Below are 26,071 nucleotides of genomic sequence, written 5' to 3'. Positions count from 1 at the left end.
GTACTTTGGAGTATCTCCATCTGGATGGTTACGATATTTCTAAGCTAGAACAACAGCGATTGCCTCTGTGATTGTTATTCTTCTCCTTAGCACCAACATTGTTACCGATGCTATTCTAAGATCTATTTGCATTAATCAGGATTTGAGCAAAGATTGCATTGTGCTCATTACACGCGGGGCATTGCAGGCAAACAGCAACTGCACCCTGAACCAAACCCTGAAATAAACTGGAAATATGCATAAGTCAAGTGTGCACTTGCACACAGAGAATGAAATACCAAAAGATGTAACAAAAAAAAACCTGAAGTACTGTAATGAAAGCCTGCCCGACCATTTATGCTCGCCCCTCATCATTTTGAACAAAGGTGTCGGAAATTGACCATTCTGCTTGTATCCATCATTCATAAATTAGATAACCTTTATACCTCCTGCATTTCTATTGCTCAAGTGTGTGAAACGCTGCAGCCAGGGAGTGTTTTTGTTAATCAGAATTGTTTCCGCTCAATTGGAAACACTGGAAATCTAATTCATAATAAGCTCCTAATCTTTTAAATTCCATTTTCTTGCAGAAATGTGTTAATGCCTGCCTTCGTGTTGTGGAAACAATGAGTGTGGAAAAGTGATTTTAATGAAGGAAAGTACACTGCCTTGGTCTGATAAATGAGCTCATTCCTAATCCTAATTGTGTCAAAGGCAGGATTTACCCTTTCATTCTCTAAACAAGCACTGGGGCGTCACTCCGTGTTGTGGTTCGCTATCAATCTGTTGTGAATATCTCCAGTTTGGGTTAATTTTGCACTGTGTACAATAGCGGGGGGGGGGGGGGGGGGGGGCATGTACCTTTCTCTTCAGGAAATAATTGGCTTTAGCTGTCAGTAAATACGTGGTTTAAATCATAACCCACCTTATCAGCTGCTCGCCAGTCCTGCCTCGTGTGAGGCGGGGGGGGGGGTGAGCATGTAAACACTAAAGTCTTCTTCCACATACACGATTCTCATATTTCATATTAAACTACACCAGTTTAAGAAATTAATCTTGGCAATAATAAGCCCATTTTCCAGACTTTGCTTTCTCCCTTTTCAACCTTCTTAAATTGTGTTTTGTTTTTTTCATATAATTCAAATTGCCTTGTGCTTTCAGCTCCCATAATGAGAGCAGATTTCTCAGGTGGCAAACAAAGCACAGTAATACCGAGAGATGTTTCCATCCAGCCACTCATGCATTATTGTGTTGGTTTCATAATCCTGTATTACAGGCAAAGGCAAAACCGACAAGAAGATTATATTCGGTCTTTGCACTGCACACTGCTTTGTCTTTTTTCTCTCGACACTAAACATTATATTAGTGTACAACAACTTCACTCAGTGAAATAATGTTTCAAACTAACCCTAACCCTAACCCTAACCCATACACATCTCTAAGTTCCATGTTGATGGAAATAATATGAAGGCAATATAAGTCTTCATTTTTCTAAAAGTTACAAATTGAATTGATCTTATTAAAAAATTAAGCACAACAGTGATGTGTACATTCTAATGACCATTACTCTTCTGTATTTTAAGGGCAAATAATTTAACGTGACATTTTTAGCTGGTTTGCCATAACTCAACATGTTATCAACTTCAAATCACTTATGTGCATAGTTAGCTTCTTTTATACATTAGGCATATATAAGATGAGGAGCTGTATAAGGTAATGTTGCTCTTTATTTGTCCCACTAAGGGAAAAGTCACTGTTGTAATACAGAATATATTGTACACATATGAAATAACGTGGAATAAAATTAGCTGATTATGTATATATGCATATACCCACAAACTGCATGTATGTATCTTCCTTATTATTATAAAGTTATATTTGTGTATTTGATTGTGTATCAAAGTACACAAGATATTTAAAATATTGCAGACATTGTTAAATACAATACAATTCCAAAAATATGTTTAAAATCACAGTAGACATTATAGATATGTGCTGGACACATAGTAACATGGATAGTGTCTGCAGTGCTGGGAAAAATGAATGGGCAACCGTGAAATCCCGTGCGACTTGTGAGGGACCTGCGGGTGCGCGCTGAAGGTGCACACTGCAAAAAATATCCAGCCCCGCGAGTCATTCATTCAAATATCCAGAGGGCAAATGTCTTTATCTTTCAGATGCGAACAAACCATCGACTACTGGATGAGATAACACATTTTATTTATTTTATATCCTGCAATAATTCTCATTTATCCAAACATGCAATTTCCTTTATGAGTGCAGCCCTGTTGCGCGCACTCTCGCTTCAACAGGCATTCCTTTAATAAAGACTCCCCGGTGCAACAAAGCAAGTGAGACCATTTCGCAGCATCGGGGACTGATCTGAACATCGAGACTCAACAGCTTGTCGAGAGGGAGAAGGGCGAATTTTTTGCAGCGCAGCTCCTGCTGAAGTCTCCGTCTCATAGAACAGCAAGGACAAGAGAGCATCAGAGAGAGAGAGAGAGCATCAGAGAGAGAGAGAGAGAGAATCAGAGAGAGAGAGAGAGAAAGAGAGAGAGAGAGAGAGAGAGAGAGAGAGAGAGAAAGCTGCCTCCTCTCACTCGCCATCGCCATAATTGTCTCGGCGCGTTGAATCGATGTCGGTGTAAACGCAGCGATCGGAGGCAGCCCGGAGGATTTAACTTCACACTCTCACACACATAAGCGGTCAACCCTATGCTCGGATTTCGGCTCTTCTCCCCTTCGCCAATGCAAACGGAAATATGCAGCGAAGCCTCACCATCCTCTACACCAGTTTACTGGGGGTGTGCTTGGGTTCAAGCTCAAGTTTCCCAAGTAACATCAATATAGGTGAGAATTACGCACACGCAGCGCATCCCCATTGTCTCCGCATCAGAACCCTCTACTTCTCCTCTACCTCGTCTTTGTCTTGTTTGCAATGTGCGTGTTATTTTTCCTTCTTCTCCTGACTTGTCCTCTGCTGCTCAACAGGAGGATTGTTCCCCATCGAATCGCACGAATATGAGGTGTTCCGCTTCGCCCTCTCGCACCACCAGGACATCCCCAAACTGGTGCCGCAGGTGGACATGGTCAGGATGGGGAATAGCTTCTCCATGACATATGCCTGTAAGTGTCCTCTCACTGGAAACGCGTGATTTGGTCTGTCTTATTCTTCAGCCTGTGTCTCTCCCTGATCTCAGTCTTTGTGGGTCGACTTGTTTCGGAGCGCTTGCAACTCCACGAGTGTAATCCTCTTCAGGTATAATCGCACATAGACATCAAAGCCCTGCGAGTGCAAAGACGTGCGTGTTTTATTGTGTTGGTTTAATAACTGTTGCGTGGGACTTATTTTTCTCTGCGTGATTGCTTCGTTCTGTTTTGCGCTCCGGGCAGAGGGATGAAGATCTAGCCTCCGCAGCATCGTCAGACAGTCATGTAACATCTTTTTTTTTTTTTTTTAAACATCTGTAAGAATTGTAAAAATTTTTTTTTTAAACAATGCTGCCACTGATCCACAGTGCGTCTTTGAAAACAAAAGAGGCAGAGCGCAGGAGCAGGGCGCTCTCACCAGGCACCAGGCAAAGAAGGAGGAAACGACTCTAAATGCATTTCTAATTAGTCACGGTTCACAATCCGATTAATCTTTTTCTGCAAGAACACGCGCTATTAAACCCTCCCACAATGATCATCTTTGCAGGGGCACGCGCACATGCACGCACATTGTATCTATAAACTTTCAGGACTCGCAGGGTTATCCTCCCAGTATGTTTGAGTTAGTAATAATCCAAGTCAGGAGGTAAGCATGGTACCAGTGGGATGTAGGGTTTATGGTCAGCGAAGAAGTTTTAAGATAATCATTACTCTTAGTCACTGGTCTGAGCTGTGGTGACCCCTTCTGCTGTGGGTGATAATGTGTGCCATTATGCCAGCCACACGATCACTCTGAGCTTTAGATGATAGTGGAACTTGTTCCCGCCACCTTACCCTGCACTTATCCCTGACGATATTTGGATGCCCCCGAGGTTGTCCAGGCGTGTGTTCTGCCCCGTTCCATCCTCCTGTCCTGTGAGCATAACCGTGGCTCCACTCACACTGGAAATTTACCCTCTGAGAGCGAGGCCTTCCTGTCTGTCTGTCTCCCATAATGTGTGACATTGCGTCAGTGACGGGCATTTGGTTACTTCCCTCAGCCGCCAATTGTAGTGTTTTCCCTTTTCAAACCTGCCTTGAATTCAAAAACTGGCTCCCATACAGTCACTGATTTAATTCGTAGCTCAGGGATTAAACAAAGAAATGGGAAAAATACGACGCAGTTTTTTTGAGACATAGCGTACCAGCGTAATGACATTTTGCCTCCGAGGTTTAATGTAATGTGGTACTCAGTTGCCACCGAAGGTTGAACACCATCACTAGAAGGAAATTTACTCTCATCTGTCACTGATTTCCCTGCACTTTTCTATTATGTACCACCATCTCCCTACTTGTTCATAAAACCAGGCTTAATGAGCTCCATCCTGTCCAGATTTGGCTTTGTAGTGTGCATTATTCTACAGAGAGACTACTTTAGGAACATAGGAGCTTTGTAAATTATTTATAAACGTGGACATCTATACTCACCACCCCCCTCAGCTATTTAGGCGAAGAGCCAGGCAGGAGCGGTGTAATGAAATGTAAACACACCCGAGATACCCTCATTAATGAGATGGTCCTCCGCTCAGAAGGGAATATGATGTACACGCGAGGGTCCAGCTGCTGTCGAGCGTTTTCCAGGGACGCCGCCAGTGGACCAAATGTAAGACCACAGTGGGGGGTTGCATGGAGGTGGGGGCATTAATGTCTTAGTCACACTGTGCAACTAGTGGAGAGACAGCAGTACGAACAGTGGGCTGTTAAAGAACATTATGGATGCGATGGCTGACCTTCTGTTCATTGCTATTTTTCTTAAGATTGATTTGATTGGTGTTACCAGTTAAAAACTCTGTTCAAATATCAGGGGGGAAATGTGAAAACATGTTTACACTAAATATCTACAAAAAGCCATTATCCCGAACAGACGGAGTTCAGGTTGCTGCCTGAAAACGGATGATTTGACCAAGTATTACCGACGGTATTGAGGTTTTACTAGATCCAGTCGCTGCCATCGCTCTGGTACTAGTGTGTCAGAAGGATTCACGGTGTAGAAGAAGATGACACCTCATTCCGCCATGTGTCACTTGTTCCGAAAGAGTATTTAGTCGTAAAGCCTATAGAGACGTATTTGTGAAGGCTCCAGGGCTTGTTTATAATGAGTCAGACGAGAAAAGCTGCCTTGGCTTCCTCCTTCTTGGCTTTTTTTGTATTTAGTAAGCCTATATGGAGGAGTGATTTGTGTGTGTGTGTGTGTGTGTGTGTGTGTGTGTGTGTGTGTGTTTGTATCTGCATCTAAGTAGGATGTCTTTAGTGAGTGACAGTTCACCTCTGTAAGTGCGCGTGAGTGTGCCCCTCGGGGTACGCCAGTGTGAAAAAAGCGGGGGGGTGAATGGCCCCTTGTGCACAGGGATGAATGGAGCTCCGGATGAGGGTGATACTCATCAGCTGGCTCTTATGACTAGCCACTTCCTCTCAGAAGCAAGTCCTTCCAACACACACACACACACACACACAGACACACACACACGTAACACATACATGCTCACACACTTACTGGCACCTGCCTAAGGAGTAGGAGTATAAGGACTGAGGGTGGGGAGGTTAGGGTGAGTAGGGCAAGATGAAAGAAGACACAAAGAGGAAAATATTTAAAAAAAAAAAGAAAAATCACTAAATAGTTAATGGTGAAGTGATTCCTTTTACTTCCCGCATTTGGAGTCAACGGGGCTGTGATGACGATGGCAACGCTGCCGGCATACTGTGAGACAGGGTAGAGGAAATCATTTGCATTTCTGTCTTCTTTTATTCCTCTCAACGTACACAAACCAAGTCATAACGTGATATTTTTAACGGATGATGCCTCTTTTTTTTTCTATATATGTGCCTGTTTTGTCACATCTTCAGAGAAAGCACTTTGTGGACTGGCTCATTCTACGTTTCCACTGGTTAAAAATAACCGTCAGGGCTGCTGTGTGTACATGGAGGATATTAGTCACTGTTCCCCTCAGTTAGATATCACATTACCATAATCTGCTATTGACTTGGTTTATAATAAGGACGTCAGTGAATCGCTAGCGTTGTGTCAAATCCCCTGCAGGCTCCCGCCTACAATATCTTCTTCTCTCTTTGATATCCTACACATGTGTGATGAGATTAAGTCTAAACTGTGGCTCTTCTCTGGGCAGGATATTGCACCTGGAAACACAACCTAGCAACATAATTTAACTTCTGACTTTCACTTGGGAATTTGACGTCGGATTGAAGTTTAACTTTTTGTTTCGAGTCACTAACTCACTTATTTGATTTTGTGTCCAGTTCAGCCATTGTGATAATAAACCTTTCATTGAGACTAATTAGTGTTCATGGAAAAGACGATTTGTGCTGTCAGCGTGATGCAGGCTGCAGTATTTCCTCGGGTCTCTGAGGGTCAGTTAAACAGGACTGGTGGAGGATCTATGAGGCAGCCATGATCAATGAACTGAGCACCGCATGGAGGCCTGCCCAAGCCGATCAATACAGCACAGATGAGAGGAGGGCGGGGGTTGGGGGTGGTGGGAGGGGGAGGACGCCTACCTCTCTGCAGGCCTGGAGGACAGATATGAATTATTTCGGGATGTTGGGACGTATGTTGGTCTATGTCACAGAGGGAGTGTACAGGAAGGGGTCAAGTCCAGGGGTGGTCCAACGTTGATCTTAAATCAAATCCTGCATTGTTGGATTCCATGTTGTAACATCAATGGAGCCAATGGCATTCCCCAAAAATAACATGTCAAACAATATATATATTTATAAGGTATTGGATGTTTTCATACATTTTCAGATCAAATTGAAAGGCTTCAACCAGAATTTTCTTGAGAACAGAAAAGTGATCCACGTTTGGATCAGGATTTGATACAACAGATGGATAATTAGAAAATATTGAGCACTGAGACACTGATTTTCTGATAACTCACTGTTGTGTACAAAGACAGTTGTCACTAGAGTTATTGGCCTCTCATAATATTTGAACAGCTTTATGTTAATAACTCTGTATGTAAGTGATGATTTCTTTCACTGTCGTTTGGTCTAACTCAGGTTAAACCCTTTGAAAAACCAACACATATAGAAAAGGAATGTTATTTAACTACTCATCTAGTTTGACAGTCATAACTGAAAAATAACGTAAATAAATGAATCGCGGTTACAACAATTACGTCGTAAATTTTGTTGGAAACTGAAGTCGTGGCTGATGCAAACCTCTGTTTTTACAACTTGTGGGACTTTCCAGCCTGAAGAGGTGCCAAATTACTGACATTTTATCTAGTTGTGGCTAACGCTACACAACTGCCAATCGCTTCTTCACTGCTCAAAAAACAGTACTTGCTAATGGCCGTATAACACAACTGCTATTTTGGAGCAGTAAAGAAGATCTCTGGGAAAAGAGAATTGCAGTTTTATCTAGGTGGTGCACAGATTCATGTACAGACATGGCATTTGAGATGCTGGTATCTGTAACTGAACATCTTTACCATGTACCAAGTCCTATACATCTTTGAATCTTTCACTAACAGCAGCTTCCATGGTGACTGAGAGGCAGAGTAGTGAATTGTTTCAGAGAGCGGTGTAACTCAACATGGAAATATTACTTTCGGTTTTTACAACTTATTACAGCTATAAACATAAGAGTTTATGTTTTCCTCTGTGTGTTTGTTTGTTTACTTGATTAGGCAAAACAATAAATACTGAACCAATAAACACCAAATTCTGTGCAGGGATAGGTCATAGGCTAAGACCCCTCGTGCAGGTTTTGGTAAAAACTGTGACAATTATGTTGTAGAGATCTGTGAGTTTGTACATTTTGTTGCTGATTCAGATAATAATCAAAGTCTGAGAGACGTGTGAGATTGCTAAACCTTGGCAGATGTAGCTGCTCCACTTCTTGGCATCGTAGTTTTATTCAGTAATAACATTATAGTCATGAAGATTGTTATTGAGATTTGGGGTTGCTGTGTTCCACCTCAAGAGAACTCTGATAGTTCAAGTGACACTGCGGTCAGGCCGGTTTTAAACACTTCACCAGGTTAACCAAAGGTATATTTTAAAGAGAAAATGGAGAAAAATGCAGAAGTTGTAACCCGACTTCATGGTGGATCAATCAGGTGTCTTCACTTTCAGTTTGGCACCAAATGAATTAGTTTAGGCTGATGGTTCCCAGACTTTTTGGCTTATGACCCCTCACAAAACGATGAATGTGGGGAGAGCGTGGCCTAGGGGATAGAGCGGGTGTTCTGCAACAAGAAGGTTGCTGGTTAGAATCCCACTCTTTCCCCTCTGCATGCCTAAGTGTCCTTGGCAAGATACTGAACCCCTAAAATGGCTCCTCAGAAATGTTGAGTGTACTAAAAATGTAAGTCGCTTTGGACAAAAGCGTTAGCTAAATGACATGTAATGTAATGGATGTGTTCTAATGTGAATCATCACTGCTTCTTTATGACAGTCTTTAATTACCTTATCAGCCAAACATGGCAGTTCTTTCCTTATTTAAAAAAAACTGTAATTAACATATAAAAAGCTTTGAGTATCAGTGTATTGTCATAAATAAATACATTCTGTATATAAGTGTGTATTATTCTATTTTCCTATCCCCTCTTTGGTCTTCACCCTCAGGTTTGCAACCACTGTTTTCAAATCCAGGAAATGCTTCGGACGCTACCTCAATGTCAACCCTGTGCTGTCATGTTCCCACAGCTCAGCAATTACTTTAATGAGTGCAACGTTATCAAAAACATTTTCATGTCCAACAAAAAGCCCCGGTTCATTTAACGTGCATGACAAATCTGTTGTTTCTGCGTCTGTACTCTGGAACCCCGCCTTCCCTCATCAGCTCAGCATCATGCCGTCACTACACACGACTAAATGTATGAAGGCTCAGAAAATGGCTTCATGAGATTCAGTGGTCACACCATTACACACACACACAGCAGTAACATGAGACAGAGCTGGAGCAGATGCATTTTATGTATTATTCAATGCACCGCATCCCAAGCGATCACTCTATTCACTTATAGGCATAAATATGTAATAATAATCCGGCAGGAGGAAAATGGAGGATTGAGTAATGCTTCAAAGTTTTCAGCTCACTGTAGGACCTTCCTGGAGAGCCCCCCCCCCAAAAAAAATGTCTCTCTGCCTGTTTGTTTATCTCTTTCTTTATATACACCTCTTTTGCTCCACTCTCAACCCCAGCAACACCCCGGAAAGTAATGTCTCTGTCAGGGTTCAGGTGTTTAGAGGAAGGGGAAGGGGGTGGTGATGACGGGAGGCGGAGGTGGTTAAGCTCCGATATCAAGACCCGGTGGCGGGTGTCAGTGATGCTCTGGGGTGTTGTATTTTATTGTGTAGCCGCTGTGTCACCCCGGCTGCACCTCTGTGACTGGCTTCCACAATGCGTGTTCAGAGGGATTACTGTGTGTTCAGCGTGTTATTGAAAAAGGCGGCCGGATAGCAGATCACCACTCCCTCCTGACTGGTTGGGACATGACAGTTATTTGTCAAGGAGAAAACAAAGAGCCTGGTGTAAGATAGAGAAAAAAGAAAGAGAAGAAACTCGCGGCGGTTCTCTTGGGCTACTGTCTGGCAGGTGCTGGTTTGATGAATGAGCGAGAGCGCTGGATTTTTTTATTTTCTTCCCTGTGCCAGTGATAGAGAATGGCCCAGAGCAATCAATGCAGATCAGCCGGAGCCGCTCCCCCAGCAGCAAGGTGACTGAGTGTGGCGATTGACTCTGTGTGTTGCAAAAGAAAGGCAGAGGGGACACATTCACACGGAGCAAGGTCAACACAAGAGACAAAAGAAAGACATGGAAGGAGAAAATAGGCAACCTGTCATGTAATCTCCTCACCCTCTGATGGGCTTATTCTCAAGGACGCACTTCAGTGTAACCCCGTAGCCATCCACCACCTGATGTTTGAGAAATCAATATTTTGTGAAACTAAGTTTTGCCTCTACGTTTGAGCCTCCCGTCACTATTTCAAATATTTTCTTTGAACTCAATTTCTGTGTATTTGTATGAGCAAGTAAAATGGAGCATTTGGGAAACAGTGACAAGGCAGTTTACTTTGCACATGCCCACAGTTGCTTTGTCTAATGGGCATTCGGCACAAACAATGGCGGCTATTTACCTGTTTCTCTACGTTTGGTTAGAACTGCTAAGTCTAGTTACAGCTAAATTTAGCTTTACTACACCTCATTGCAGACCTTCACAGGCGTCTGCCTTGCGAGTCTATGAGGAAAAAATAACGAGCAACTACAGGGCTTAACAGCGTGGTTCCAGAAGTAAAAAATCTCATTATTTTCTGAATAGATATTTTAATAATCAGCCATAATACTTCTATTATTTAGCATAGAAAAACCACGATTTCCATTTCTAACATGCTGCAGTTATTCAAAGAGGAGTAAAAGAAAATCCAAGGTGGTAAAATTCACTGCAACAATGTTTAATCTTCATCCTTAAAGAAGAATTGCACTGGAAGGGATCATTTGCAATAGTTTATAGGATGTGCAGGTTCTTCACTCTTATATTAATTACGTACACGGTCTTGTAACTTTGCCCCTTTTCCCAATTTCTAATATTTTTTGGTTCTGAATCAAATATTTTATGGGCCCGATTCCTCTCGTAGCTGCTTGCCTTCATTCCAGGCCTAAAACTCTTCTGATAAGTATTTTCTGAATGGAGAAAAGGAATGGAAAATTCACTTATAGGCCCAAAGCCATTCTAAACTCACTGAGCACGCTAACACTGTTCTTCTATGCTATTTGATGTCGACTTTATCGCCACCTACTGGCCTGACATGCTTGTTCGAGCCGTTTTCTCATCTGGACTGAGATATGTTTTTAAAATAGAGGTGCAAGTATCCATTTAAAATAATATCTGCAGTAGTGGAGACAAAACCTTTATCACACACGCACTTGTGTAGTTGCAGTTTTTTCCAAATCTGCTCTGAATCCATCTCTGTATTCATAAAAGCTCACAAAGTATTTAAACCAAATCTGTCATCTCTGGAGGTCTGAGTTGAGACGTGTGGGGCAGGCAATTAGAAAACAATGTGTTTGGGGATGAGGACCAGGCTTCGTGCTGCGAGTGGGGGGGGGGAAGGCACGAGCGCCGGATGATGGCAGCTGTCATGTTTTTCGCGGCGAAGACAGAAGCGGAGTCCCTCTTTTGTCATACAGAACATCTCAGGAGCTTCGTGTACTTTAATGAGGGACACAGCCTACAAGCATATTAAACAGTGTGACATAGTGCAGTTGCTTTTACAGTGACAACAAAGACTGCTGTTGTTGTGCACGCAGCCGCACAGATGCTCAGAGGCTCGCAGTACTAAAAGCCTCGCCATGACAACAGGCCAGCAGCAGAGTCGGAGACGAGGCAAGTGAAAATGAAAAAGACGGCAAAAGACAAACACGCAAATTTGCGTGTAAGTGCTATTCGTTAGTGGGTTAGTTTAAGTGCTAACCTCGTTGTCACATCAAATACACCACTTTTGGTATTACATATATTCTGTATTCTTTTCATGTCATTTGGCCGACGCTTTTATCCAAAGCTCTAAATTAGCTGAAGTTATTGTACTAATGCAGGTATTGGATTTGATTTCGATGTAACTGCTAGTGATGCTGCTTTTGTACGTGTTGTATGTACAACAATATGTGCGTAGAAAGACCAAAGAAAAAGTATTGGGCCGGATCACCATTTAAATCACATTTGCCAAGTTCAAATTAAAAGCTGCTATTAAGAGCTGATGGTCAATTTATTATTTTTATTTTCAGGGATGATCCATGAAAGTATATTAATATACTGCTTCAAATAGATTTCACCTGTAGTGTTGTTGTTTTTTTAAGAAGATGGAAGTTTTGCAGGTTCCGGCTCCTCAAATGAGACGATTTTCTGCTTTACCATTTTAAATTGAGTAATTGAGTTTTGGACTCTTTTATTTATACAAAAATTGTATGTAAGGACATCATTGGGCTCTTTGTAATTTTGATGGTCATATTCCTCTTTCTCTTAATAGCCTTTTTGGATTGACTCCTCCAGTCCATTAAGAATACTTTATTTCCCAGCGGCTTGGCTGGAATTTGTTGAAGACAGTTGTTAATTTCTACAGTGGGGCCTAATGAATTGGCATGCAGGCTGTGCGTCCGCCTCTTCTTGCTCCGCATATCAACCTCCATCACTTCCCCTGTCAGAGAAATGAAAGTGAGCGAGCGGGACCGTCCCTCTGCACCTGTCCACGCTGACACGCAGAAGGGGAGATAATTGGGAAGGGATGATTGTTAAGGAGATAATTGAAGTTTCCATGCCCCCTGGAAGGAGCTGGTCTGGGCTAGGTGTCTGACCCTCTGCCCAGGTAAGCATTTATTCAGCACGCTCCGCGGCAAACCAGATTGGAAGCGCGGCGAGGAAAAAGCAAGGGGGGGGAGACAATGGCCTGGCATGGGAGGGTTAGAGAGTGAGACACAGGACGAGGGAGCAAGAGAGATGTTCTGGGCCGAGGGGAGCACTCTCCCACCCTCGATTACCCATTTAATGAGGCGATGCAGTGCCATTGTTTTATTACTTAGAGGAAATAGGAGAAATCTAGATTTCACCGTGTGGCCCTGTTTCCCACTGCTAGGCTGGCATCTGTTCCCTTTGTTCTCAGCAGTCTCCCTATCATCTCCTCTCACTGACACTAATGCCTCTGTTTCTTCCTCTCTCCGGCAAACAGCCTCGCCTTCTGTCTGCCCTCTTCTCCATTTTCAAGACACGCTTGCTTTTTTGGCTCATCCCTATTAACCTTCCATTACCCCCCCGTTTCAGCTAATGTAATCTCTCATGAGTATCTGTCGCTCTCCAACATTAATCTAGGAACTGTTTGGCCGGTCATGTGCTCCGATCACTGCTGTTCCCAGCGGTGCAAAGCTTAAGAGTTTAGTGTCTTCACTGTCGGCCTCCTTCCTCTGTTTTTTCATTTGTTATCACTTTTCCATCTTTTGCCTCAACTCTTACTTTTTTATCGGTCTTTTCCTCCACTTTCTCTATTATTGTCTCTCTGTTTTATTTGCAACACACACTGGTAGCAGCAGTGACATAAACACAGTTTTATTGCTCTTCCACAGGCTCTAAATCTCCCTGGAGCTCGAGGAGCTAAAGCTGTTTGTGCTGGGGAACAGCGAGTGCACCTCTCTGGAGCGCAGCACTCCACGGGGCATATGGGTCCTCCAGAGAGATGGGAACCCAGTGAGGCGAAGCCCACTGACTTCTAAAAGCCTGTTTTGTATTTCTTATAGAATCCATAGGGTTAAAATAACCTCTTTACTGTATGCTGACCTGATATCACTGAGCGGGTTGGTTGGATAATTTCAAGTAGTTGTGGCAGATCCCTGTAAAAAAAAAAACTCTCTCAGTATAAAGAGTCCTCCTACCCGGTCATGTGTGGAGACACTCATGCAGATCCACGTAGGTGCTGCGTTTCGGTCCCCCGGGCCCCCGCCCCCCCCGTCCTTGGCACAGGAGATTGATTGCACTGTGTGAGTCATGCTGTGTTGGAGGGCTCACAGCGAAGGCCTCCCCCACCCGTCACCTGAGGGAATCTTCACAAGCACAAGCTGTGTGTGAGACTCGCTCTTGTCAAAATCAGCGAGACTTTTTTTTCTCCAGTGGGTTGTCGGGGGGAGGGTGTGTGCGCGAGAGTCAGGCATCAACTTCTTCTTCTGGTCCTCTCATTAACATAGCTGATTAGCCCTCCGGAAGATGGATGGCACCAGTGGGGCCACAACATGCTCTCTGTTTTTATTACACACATCATCTGACAGTTATTAGCTATGGGTGGCTGAGTGGAGGATGATTGTGTGTGTCTGCAGTGTCTGGTGTCAGATGTGTATTTCTCCCCTCAAAGTGCGCTGCGGCTGATTGAGTGACCCCTCCCCTTACGGAGGTGCTGTATATTACTGCCTGATGTGACAGCGGCGGCGCTGCTCCTGTCATCCCTCTCGTCTTAAACTAAACATGCAAGTGATACACGGCTTTGTGAGTATGATTTGTAACAAGGTTTTTAATGCCAGCTAAAGGGGTCAGAAGGGGGGTGGCGTGCAACAGTTCCTGGTCAGATGTTCTTGGGATGTTCTTGTTCATGAGCTGATGCTTAACCCTCAGCCCATGACTGCAACAATTGTTTTAATCACCCACACAGGTTTGGATGGAAACCGACAAGTGGGTTTTATGTTGAAATCCTCTCACACTGTAAGACTTTTTGACAACAGACGATGAAATGGTAAATGGACTCTTATATTTATATAGTAAGAAAAATAAATGATTAATTAAAACTTAATTAAAAAATATAGAATGTTTTTCATTCAGACACTCAGAGAGAAAACACATTTGACAGATTTGTGTGGCATCAGTGTGGAAGCTGTGGTCTTGTGTTGTAAAGGGGACAGTGGATTGACTTGATAAGCACTGAGGCTCAGTGTATGAAAGTGGTTGTTTTACTCTTGATTATTTTTCAGTGTTATGGAGAGCAGATCGGCTGGATTTAACATCTTACTGCTCTTTTGCTAAAGGGATAGTTCACCTAAAGATAACAATTCACTCATTATCTTCTCTCTTGTGAAGTGTTTGAGTCCACAAAACACTTTTGGAGTTTCAGGGGTAAACAGTGTGGCAGCCAAAGCCAATGCAATTGAAGTAGCCGGGGACAACTTCTTTAAACGTAAAGAAACAACAGAAAGAAACACAACACCCCTCCATACTGCTCCTGTGGTGTCATCCAAGTGTCCCTTAGGCCCAGATGTTCAAATTTGACTCAAAACTGCATAATTTACGCAATGTTTTTAGGCTAAAATCGGCATAGTGGTGAGTATATAATGAGTGAATAAAAATGTCTGGGTGAACTTCACACAGAAATGTCTAAACCAAAAACAGATCTATTTGGAGCCTGAAGGTAAAAAATACAGAGGATTGTATATCATATATCAGTGGGCAAAGTACTCTGTATTTTGTGGAGTCAGTGGACATGTCAGTCCACAGTAGTGGGGCACAATTTTAAAAAAAGACCTTTATGGATGGCTGAGCAAGACCCCTCCAATCAGTGCGCTCCCTCCAGCTGAAGCCAGCTTCCTGCTGCTCTGAAATTCCCTGTGTACGGCTGACCTTAATGTTGCTCAGGATAATAGCATGCAAGTCCCAGGGGAGAGGAATAGTAGAAAAACTCTATTCCGTGTGTGTGTGTGTGTGGGAGGGTGGGTTATATTTTCTGTATAATGTCCTTGTCAGAATTTGTGGTTTTCATGCTGCCAAAGTAAACTCATGAGTCTGGACTGTGTGTGTATACTGAGCCAACGTGCTCAGAAGACCTTCCTCATATTGATTATTGCAAACCTGGTTGTGCGTTTCCCCAAATGTACATTGAAAACATTGGTTTGTGATTGCTCTCAGGCCAATTCCATTGATTTCTTCTTTTTATCTTTGTTTTGACACATCAAGCAATGAAGAGCAGTTGAATCAAATACCCCACATTAACATAAAGGAGCTGCTCTGTAATATTCAGTCCTACACACAGGTTAGTGAGCAGCTCCAGTGGAGCAGCAGGGAGGCACCAGGCTCAAGGGCACCTTGAAGCCTCTGTCTTACACATCCATATATATGTGGCTAATATTGACATTTCATTTATCATGACCAGTCACATAGTCTCACTTTGAAACCAGCATATCTCCTCCTGTCCACAAGTAGAGAAAATCTATCCGTCTATGTCTTTTACTTCTTGCATCAGATTTTACAGCTTCATTGTAAATGCATTTGATCAAGTCACACTCAGACTTTTTTGAGGAGTGAACCGGTGATGTTTCAGAGGCAGTGTGTGATTTAGTGCTGGGCTTTTTAAACATTCATAGCTTGTATGAAGGATGCAGCGTTGCCTAACGCCCTCCCATCATCCTCAACTTCATATTCAGGAGCAACTGTCATAAACACGCCCTCTTTGCAGCCGGCACAGACACGCCTGTCGTTTGATATTTGGCTCATGCTAAGCAGAGGAACAGCTGCAGGGCACAGGAAACAGAGCACAGGGAAGACAGTAACTGCGTGAGTTGTTTCTGACAGCTCCTCCTGTTGTGCTACTATCTGTCCCTTCAGGACTTGAGCTTCCTTCCTCTCTTTTCCTGCTGACCAAAAACTCTTCAGCCACACCGAATGCAAATCGACTCATTGTTCATTCATAGGAAAAGTTTACAGCAGGTGAATACTTCGACTCAGGGGACCGTACCACTGGAGCGCCCGCACATCTGTATGCATATGCTGAATGCTTTTGTTGACTCTTGGAAATTGGTATGGTTTGTTGGGAGTGTAAGTAAGAATGCCGTGCTGTGGAACTCAGCTGCAAATTTCCCCATTTTTCAGATATTATCGAAGGATTTTGCAAAGCAGAGTGAGTTTTGCAAATTTGCCAATTCCTCAGGGGGAAGGCTAATTATGACAAAATTTCCACTCACTCAGAATTATTCCCACTCCATCTTTCAAAAGTCCTTTAGCAGCTCTGAGCTACTGTAATCCCTTGCTGTTGCCCGGGCAACCTCAGCCCTGCCGCCATGGCAGCTGTGGCTTGTGGACGAGGAGACACGGAGTGCCAGGGTGGACAGGTGTTGCCGGGGTCTTCAAGATCATTTCCGCTGCCTCTGCCCTGCCTCAAATGTCATTACTCAGCTGGAGCTTCGGTAAGAAGCAGCGCACAACGCAAACACAACGCCCGCCACACCGCTCCGCTTATTCTGCTATCTGAAGTGAGGCCGCTGAGTTACACTAATGGTCTGTGTCTCGTCGTGTCGAATCGGACGAGGCACATGGTTCTCTTGCCAACTCGGAGCAGGAGGTCCGTGCCACATGGCTGCATGTTTTTTTTTTTTTTTTTGTTTCCGTCAGACATACTGTAGGTATGAGAAATGACTCATATTCACTGAAACGTGGTAACCTGCTGCAGGGCAGAGTAATGGGACAGCGCACAAAAAGTCAAACAAGCTCTCATTACCTTTTATCCAAGCAGAACATGGGATCACCTCTGAAATTGGTCCTAGAAAATGGTGAGGGGAAATATGATGTGTGCTGGTGGAAGGCAATAGCTGAGAGAGGGTCCATTTACCAGCAGCAGCGTGTGCGGACCATGGAGGAGAGATAGGTCTGTTACTGAGTCAGTGTGGCGAGGCGCAAAATGTCTATTTCAGGGCCTTTTTTTAAGTAGGGTGAGTCACCAGGCTTTTGGAGCACTAGTGTCTGCATATGTGTGTGTGCACATGTATTTTTATGTGATACCCGCTCTCCCTCTGTCTCCGTCACCCGTGCCTGCATGGAGGGTGCATGTCTGTGACAGGTTAGGCGTTTTGGGTGCGGGCCATCTTCTCTCCATTTTTTCCCCTGGCGCCTAGCAGCGAGCTGGCCCTCGCACGAGGGACAGGCAGAGACTTCAATCTGTTTGGTAAATTCTGAGTCGAGTAAGGCCCACCCATCACCACAGCACAGGAACTAGCCCAGGTCAGACCTGAATAGGTAGGATGCTGCTTTGAAACCACGTAGAGGATACACTCTGTCAATGTAAATTAGCTATTTTGAGATATTAGAGGGTGAGAGGGAAGTGTGAGTGTGAGCAGTGACAGGCAGACAATGAGAGAAAGAGAAATGGACAGAACGAGGGAGAAAAGCAAATGAGAGACAGGAGCCGCCTCCTGCTGCCAGTAAAATGTCAATGGAACCCTGGGGATGCATTGATTAACCTCTCTGCGCCTAATCTGCCTTCGCCTCCACCATCTCTCACTGAAGGCAACCAAGCAGACTGGTGGTTCACAGATGGACCAACAGGCCAACTTTACATAAACATGTCACAGAGCGGCAAAAGCTAAGGAAGGCTAATTTCAGCTGAAGATTGTTGAAAACGTCTGTTCTTCTTTGAGTTAAATTTAGGCTACATCCATACAGGTACATGTTTGATCTCTGTCAAGTATTTTGGGTTCTGTATCACTTTTAATCAACGTCCATAAAAACACACCTGAAAACACTGTTTGTCTCCTACACACGTAAGCAGTTGTATCATTGTGAGATGCACATTTTAACTGCCCACATCTGTTAGATGCTTGTGATAGATCCATATTGTGTTCTACACTTGAAGCTGAGGGTAATGCCAGTGGTTTTCTTCTGGGAGAGGGTCATGTGATTGGAGCCTGAGGAATCAGCAAAGTCTACATCCTGACTGAAAAGTCAGGATGTAGACTTTGGTTGTTCCCATATATCTGTTTCTGTCCGTCAATACTAAAATGCAGCTTTGTATGTTTCAACCTATAATGGGGCCAGCAGCTTTTACTATATTCTCCGTTTAAGCGGCTCTAAAACATTCAATTCAGTATAAGGTGTGACTTACACTTACGCAATTCATCTGTCACCTATTTTCCTCTTGAACTGCTTTGTCTATAAAACAATCATCATAATTTTTTAAACCAAAGTTTTTGTCCTCATACTTTTTTAAAACCTTTTTTTTTTTGTCGAATCAATATTATAAACTCCAAACACATTCAATATAAGGCAGCAACAAATTTACACATTGATGTTGGTGGAATTAACAAACTACCAGAGTTTCCCTCTGACTCATTTCAGCTTGAATTTGATACCAATTGACAATCAGATAAAAAATGTATGACACTATGTGAAATGTCTTGATTTATTCATTTAAAATGACCATTATCAGTACCAAACAATGTTGTGTTTTATGGTATTGTCTTAATAATAGAAACGTTGTGGGTGTGCAATGCTAATAATGCCTACTTAAAGGAAAGAGGTTCTTTTCATTTTGCTGTGTCACTATAATTGCCTCGGCTTTCACTTTCGTTGCGTTTTTCTCAGTTCAATGCAAATAATCCATAATCCTCAACTCTGGAACGTCTTGAGAATAACCAACGTCTTGTCTCCTCTCCCCTCTTTTCTCTCTCCTCTCGCTACAGTTTGCTCGCAGTTCTCCAAAGGTGTGTACGCCATCATCGGCCTGTATGACAGGAAGACAGTCAACATGCTCATGTCCTTCTGCGGAGCGCTGCACGTCTGCTTCGTCACGCCGTCCTTCCCCATCGAGACGGCCAACCAGTTCGTCATCCAGCTGAGGCCCGAGCTGCAGGACGCTCTGGTGGGTGTCATCGACCACTACGGCTGGACCAAGTTTGTCTACATGTACAGCTCGGATTCAGGTAAGATAATATTTATTTAGGATTTATTTCAAATTCATGAAATCACTTTTTTGAAGTGGACGTTCTTACTTTTATAATTTTATTAAATGTCATATCCTTATTTGTCCTTCAACATCAAAATTCCATGTATCAGAATTTATTAGATTTAAGTCAAAATCCGTTGTACTCCACGCACACAAAGAGAGTCGGAGCCTGCACCAGTCGATAAACCAACCCCCATTAGTCGTCTTCAGATTGCCATGGCGACAGCAATGGGGTCAATCGTAGCCATTGTGCAGACACGCGCAGCCATCGGAACATTTCTTCTCGACCGTCAGCCTTGTACAGATAACAAACACATAAAAGAAGTATTGACCCGCAGTGATAATCTCACAATGGAACAAAAGATGAGCAGCCCTCCGTAGTGACCAGCGCCGCAGCAGTCAGTAATGTCAGAAAAAAAGAAGATCACAAAAAGTGCTGCAGACTGTTAATAACACTTCTGCAGAGGAAGGCAGAAATAAAGTAGCACACCTGTCAGCCCCCGGCACCTTCCTTGTTCGCTCCTCTCTAACCAATCAGCTGTACCCTTCCCATAATGCCATGCCATCTGCACCAGGTGTTGTGAGTTCTGGAGCTTGACCGTGCTGCGTGTGTGTGCACCCAAAAGCAGGCCCACTTTCAATATGTGTGTACTTCTTGCAGACGCATATTTGCATGCTACTGCTCGAGGGCTTTGTGGAACTTTTATCCACTGATGTGTTTGACTTGAGTGAGATAAATAAGCAAGCTTAAGTCAGCTTTAAAAGACAGATGCCATCATGTCACTCCTCACAGCGCACAGTGTTGACGAGGGAGATTTCACAGTGGCCTCCAGCCCCATTGATGTGGCGTCACACACGTCCCACAGATATTTTTAATCTTCTGTGATCCCTTCATTATCCACTCACAAACTGTTTGGGTGTTTATGTGTATATATGTGTGTGTGAGTGTGTGTGTGTGTGTGTGTGTGTGTGTGCAGGGTCACCCCTGTGTGATTGAGTGGTGGGATGGAGCCAGTGGAATCCATATCAGTAGTCTTCTGTTGCCTGGATACTACGCTGCAGTCACCTTTCCTACAGGGTTATTTTAAGCCTTTAAAGAAAACTCATATTGACTTGTGATGAATTTGTCGTTTGTGTGTGTGTGTGTGTGTGTGTGTGTGGCTACGGCTGTTCTACCTAGTAATATTTCCTATGAACAGGCCGAAATGTTCTTTGATTTCTGCTCTTACATATTTCTATTAGATATATATTCATATTCTTGTTCATGTTCCCTGTGTTTTTATCAATTATCTGAAGTGGATAAGGACGGGCCCATATACCACAGATATTACCACTTAACTGCCATCTCCAGAGCTTTAGCATCTTCCTATTTCCTTCTTTTCTTCTTCTAACATCTGTCTTGCTGTCTTACCGTGCAGCATCGGTTAATAAAAGTGCCTCTTGTTTTTATTTTCCAAAGCCAACAACAGGAAAGCAAATTTGATAGGCCATTACACCTATCATAAACAATATTCAGGTTATGGTTTCCGAAAGTGTTATTTTCTCCCCACTCGATTGCCCGGTTCCCAGGTCTCTGTGTAGTGCCTCCGGCCAAAAGGGCGCTTATGACAGCCAGATTCCATTATGATATAATTCTCTTCCAGAATGCCTTTAGAGGACCATTGTCTCCATGGCTTGTCCTACGAGCCTTTCTGTCAGCCGGGCTCTAATTTATAGGGGAGCGTCTGCACATAGCTACATTTAAAGAGAAGAGAGTATGTTCAATGCAAACACAGCCAGCAGGAAAGGGGGAAGGAGTGAGAGGAGGAATAAATAAATAAATAAATAAACAGATGGAAGATAGGGAGAGAAATGAATTGTTGCAGTCAAGCCATAGTGGTAACATTGAAGGAAAGTGGACTCCAGCTCTGTCTCCAATGCATTTCAGCACAGAACATGTTCAGCACAAAGCGTTAATGAGATTCAAACACTAATTTTAGCTCATCTTGACTGCTGCTCAGCTGTATGCTCAGGTGTGGGGACATAATTTACATAGTGCAGAACCAGTTTCACAAACAAATGAAAGTGTAAAGATGAGAGGAGAGATGGAAGATGATTAAAATGGAAGCAACAAAGGGATAAAAGAATAAAATGAAGTGAACCGCTTTAGACACGGCCTCCTTTTGAAACGGAGCTGTCCATGGTGCTGAAACCTCCTGCTAAATGCCGGCAGCACTCAAGAGGATTATTTAAATTGTTTAAACACAGACATAAAAGATGCAACAATCTCAATTTTGACAATGCACCCACAAGATGATTCAATCGAGATGCAGAACAACTGACTTGGCGTCCAAACCACAGATTTTGAAGTGGCAGAAACACGCGTGATCACACGTGACTTCAGAATAAAGACAGACATGGACACAGACTGCAGGCTGTGCTTTCTTGGTGTAATGTTTTGCACAGACAGCACAACACGTTAAATAAGCACCCATCTCTCATTTGTTTTAATTTACTTTAATTTGGTGTTTTCTTTCTTTTTCTTTATTGTATTGTGAAACATCCTCTGTGTTTCTAGAGTTGCTCCTCATGGCTGTCGTTGTTTAAAAAAACAAATTCAATGTTAAACATAAAAAAACAAGGAAATATTTACCACATTCCAATCGCTGTTCCTTTCATACTACATGAGTCTACGATTTCAGATGATAATGTGGAGGAGAATTCCACTGACCAGTGTCTAAGGTAGTGGAAATCCCCTGACTAGGTGTCTCACTGCTTGGACCTTGATAAACAGGATGGAATCCTTATTTTGTGATGTTTTTCTTCCAACTGGTACCACGGACAGCAGATAACACACAGAGGATGATCTCATGTCTTTCATGTCTTCTTCTTTTTCATATCATGTCTTATGAAACGCCTCTTTGTATAAGTTCTGGCTTTTATGAACTTGCGGCCAGTTGTTCCATTTTGAGCACCCGTGCTTGTTGTGTAAACTCTGCAGACCTTACTATTATAAAGACTCAAAGGCAGCGCCAGTCTGAGAATTTCATTGTTTCAAATCTCAAGATTAATTTCCATCACAATATATATGAAACATCTTTGATATTTACGATTCGAAGTCAGGTAGGCTCAGATTCAGTTGGTGACATTAAGATTATGTCTGTTAGACCCATCACAATATGTGATAATTTGACTAAATCATCTGCTCACATTAGCGTTTTATCAGCGACGCCCCTACGGTCGTCAGTAGGGCTCTATCAGACCCCAGATCAGCCTGATGATCCTCCAGTGTGCAGAGGACATAAACCAGGACTCAGCTCCATTCAAAGACATTTGTCCATTCTCCTCAGCGCCTAATGACCTTATTCACGGCCATGATTAACTGCCTCCTATGTTCCCACGTCCATCATCGGTTTCACAGCTACTATTAAACCTGTCAGCACCAAGGGTCACAACTATTGACCCATGAGCAACAGTGAATGGAAAGAAACACTGACAGGTGCCATATGTCGCGATGCACCTTTCCAGTAAGGCTCTACAACGCCCTGTGCATCATTTACATCCAACACCACTGCAATTTTTTTTGTTTGTCCAATTTATTTACATATTCTGTATTGTGGTCATATGTGGAGGTGAAACACCATCCATCTTTTTATGTCTTAATGACCTGGTGTCAGACAGGCAGCACGAATTGCCTGGAGAGCAGCTGGCGTGCATTCTAATAAAGCCCGGCAATCATCTTTCAGAGGTGGTGACTGCATCTCTCATTCTTCTTCTGACAGCCTCTATGTTGTGTTTGTTGTTGTGGATGAGCCATTTTTACATTTGCTCAATATGCATAAGAAGCCTGTAAGAATGTGAACAAACAAGCATGGAGGATATGCAAAACACACCGCGTATAGGCCCACAGTGGCTCTAGCAGTGTTTGCCAGCTTAGTGTAAATAAAAAACAAATGTGGCTACATCGTGTATTAGTTAACATTTCTAAATTTTGTAATTGCTATAATTCATTTGGGTAATGGCTGCCAGTCTGCTGCGGGTGGAATTTTTTATTTATTTATTTACGCTGTGGAACAAAAGCGGCTGCCAGCTCGGGGAGAATCTGATTGGTCTGCTGCCAAAAGCGAAGGAGTACAACAGTGAGTCAGATTGTAAATCAGAGCTCAAGATCAATGTGTTCTCTAATCGCCTTTTATTTCCTGACTTAGCGTGAGCCCCTAGCTCATTGGCTGCTCTGCCTCGTTCTCCGCCATGTTGGCGGTCTCAGTAGCGTATCAGTGACAGTGTAATTGAGTAGCGGCACCTGTAATGGTGCTTGGAGGGCGGAATGCGTGCTGTGAGTGTGTAGCCTGCGATGATGCGCCGGCTGAATAGTTGTTAGTGTGAAAGTGGTGATTACTTAGCCCGGCTCTGTATGAGTTGGAAAAGCACACCTGTACATGTCGGGGTGTTTAATGGACTGTCGTACACGCTAGATTATATCACTGAAGCTACAGGGAAGATGCTGATGGATAAGCAAAACACAAACGCTTTGCTTTTCTGCACAGCTTCTGTTTCATCCTCAACTTATTCTAATTTATCTTTCAACTCATATTATAACTACATAGAGTATAACATCAACCTGCATCTATTTGTGTCATGCTCAGTTTCGCCTTTAGGCTTGGATGTTATTTGCGTTTTTTCCGATACCGATGCAAAATTGATACTTGACAAAAACTCTCACTTCACCAGGGGCCGCTCACACTGTCATCTGATGTGCTCATCATGGGCCCACGCATGCAAACACAGAGTGTTCCTCTGCTTTCAGATGTATGAGCAGTGATGTTTGTTGTCTATAAGCAAGTCATTGTGATTCGAAGTTAATTACAATTTATCATTCATCAGTTCATTCATCTTTTGGTGTAAATTCCCAGACATGTGGCTCCTGAAGTTCCTCCTCAGTGCAATTTTAGATCCTTTTTCATTTTTGCCCCTGAGTGTCAGCTCTTCTCATTCTTCTCACCAGGCCTGTCGGTGCTGCAGAAGGTTCTGGACACAGCAGCGGAGAGGAACTGGCTGGTGACCTCGGTGAACGTGGAGACCATGACGGAGGCCTCGTTCTTGAAAGTGTTTCAGGATCTGGACAAGAGGAAGGAGGGCCAGATCATCATCGATTGTGAGACAGAGAGGCTCACTGGCATCCTCAGGAAGGTAAAGAGCATTTCTCTGCACTGTTTCTGCAATGATATGGGAAAATGCAATCATGACTATAATGACAATTTATTCGTTTTCAGCCTGCACATTAAAATAGAGAGACTTCCTCAGAAATAATATATTGAAGACGAATAAAAAGCACACACTTAAAGAGCGAGGCTGCACATGTTTGAATCTGATGGACAAAGGAGAGAGACGCAGTTGGGAAAGTGGGGGCTGGTTGGCGGTCTCTGCTCTTGTGTTTGGTCTCTTGGAGAATTAAGGACAGGAGCGATAAATAACACAGCATTGGCATTTGGAGTCGGCAGTTCTTCTTTGATAGCATCATCACTCACTCACCACTGTACTGTTGAAAGGGAAAAGGATCTCGGTGTCCTCCCATGAATAGAGATCCAATCATAGCTTAGCAACCGTAACTAGGCATGGCAGGTCTGGCTTTGGATTTCACAGCATGTGGAAGAGGTGTACATGGGGCCGTGAGAGGTAGACTCAGCCGCGGATTTTAAATCTAACGTGAAGCATCACCTCTGTATCCAAACAAGCTAAACAAGGAAATGTGTCTAATGTACTCTGCGTCTTTTTATTTATCTCATATCTGTGCACGACTTCTGAAAGCTTACGGGTACAGGTAAGACGGACAAGCTAATCTTATTTTATCAAAAGCAATTTGGTACGAAACTAAGTCTTCATAGTGACAAACAGCCGCCTGTTCCTCTATCTAGTTATTATCACAGCCTCCAACAGCCATGTTTGTAGCTTTCAGAAACACTCGCCTCTGCGCTGCCCTCTAGTGGATGTATTACTAAGCAAATTTACCAATGTAAAGAACGCATCTCCTAGCAGACACATTTCTTTTTGCAGGGAAAGTCAAAATAAATGATGTGCATGACACACACACTGACTTACACCAATCCATAGCCTTACCTTCTCCCCCCGTAAGAGAGAAAAGACCCCAAAATGTGACTGTTTAAACCGGTTTAGGCTGCACACACACAAACTCACACACACACACACAAACACACAAACAGACACACACACACACACACACACAGTCCCCATCTGTACGTGTGGGCTACGTCTGCTCCCCGTGAGCGTTATTGATGGCCCAGTGTCTACAGTTAAGGTTATTGCATGAGTTCTCACCAGTTTACAGGAGCGGAGCCTGAGACGCTCTCCATTCAGACGGCCGCCATCAATCACCCACCTCTGCGTCACTCTCACTTCTGCCTCTTTTGCCCTTTAGACTCACTCCTGTGCTCATCTCATACCGTACACAGATTCTCACACGATAGAGTCGCCGACAGTATCCTGAGGGTGACCTCTCATGTAACCTGAATGTTGATGTCGTCTCCTCGGAGAGCATCGATTGTGACAGAAGAGCCACCTCAGAGTGTGCTTTTCTGAAGAGACTAGGAAAGAAAATGACCTGTTCTCTCGGGGGCTGAACTCTGAATGACTCCTTAAATCTTTATGAATATTTAAAATGCTACTCGCTTCCAAAACATTTCCATTTGACAGTCCACTGTGGCAGT

General features: G+C 43.4%; 1 protein-coding gene across 2 annotated transcripts in view; it reads left to right on the top strand.

Moving 5' to 3' along the window:
• The first annotated feature begins 2,744 nt into the window (after positions 1-2,744).
• gria1a (glutamate receptor, ionotropic, AMPA 1a) overlaps positions 2,745-26,071 on the top strand; it is a 69,184-nt gene continuing 45,857 nt past the window's right edge. For both annotated transcript variants that reach the window (XM_053429515.1, XM_053429516.1), the window contains exons 1-4: positions 2,745-2,832; positions 2,974-3,108; positions 19,105-19,344; positions 24,352-24,536. In XM_053429515.1, coding sequence (XP_053285490.1) covers positions 2,745-2,832; positions 2,974-3,108; positions 19,105-19,344; positions 24,352-24,536 — 648 coding nt within the window. The remainder of the gene's footprint in view (positions 2,833-2,973; positions 3,109-19,104; positions 19,345-24,351; positions 24,537-26,071) is intronic.

This window comes from Pleuronectes platessa, chromosome 8 (genome assembly GCF_947347685.1).
Source record: "Pleuronectes platessa chromosome 8, fPlePla1.1, whole genome shotgun sequence".
Taxonomy (NCBI): domain Eukaryota; kingdom Metazoa; phylum Chordata; class Actinopteri; order Pleuronectiformes; family Pleuronectidae; genus Pleuronectes; species Pleuronectes platessa.
This window is presented reverse-complemented; position numbering and strand designations above follow the sequence as displayed.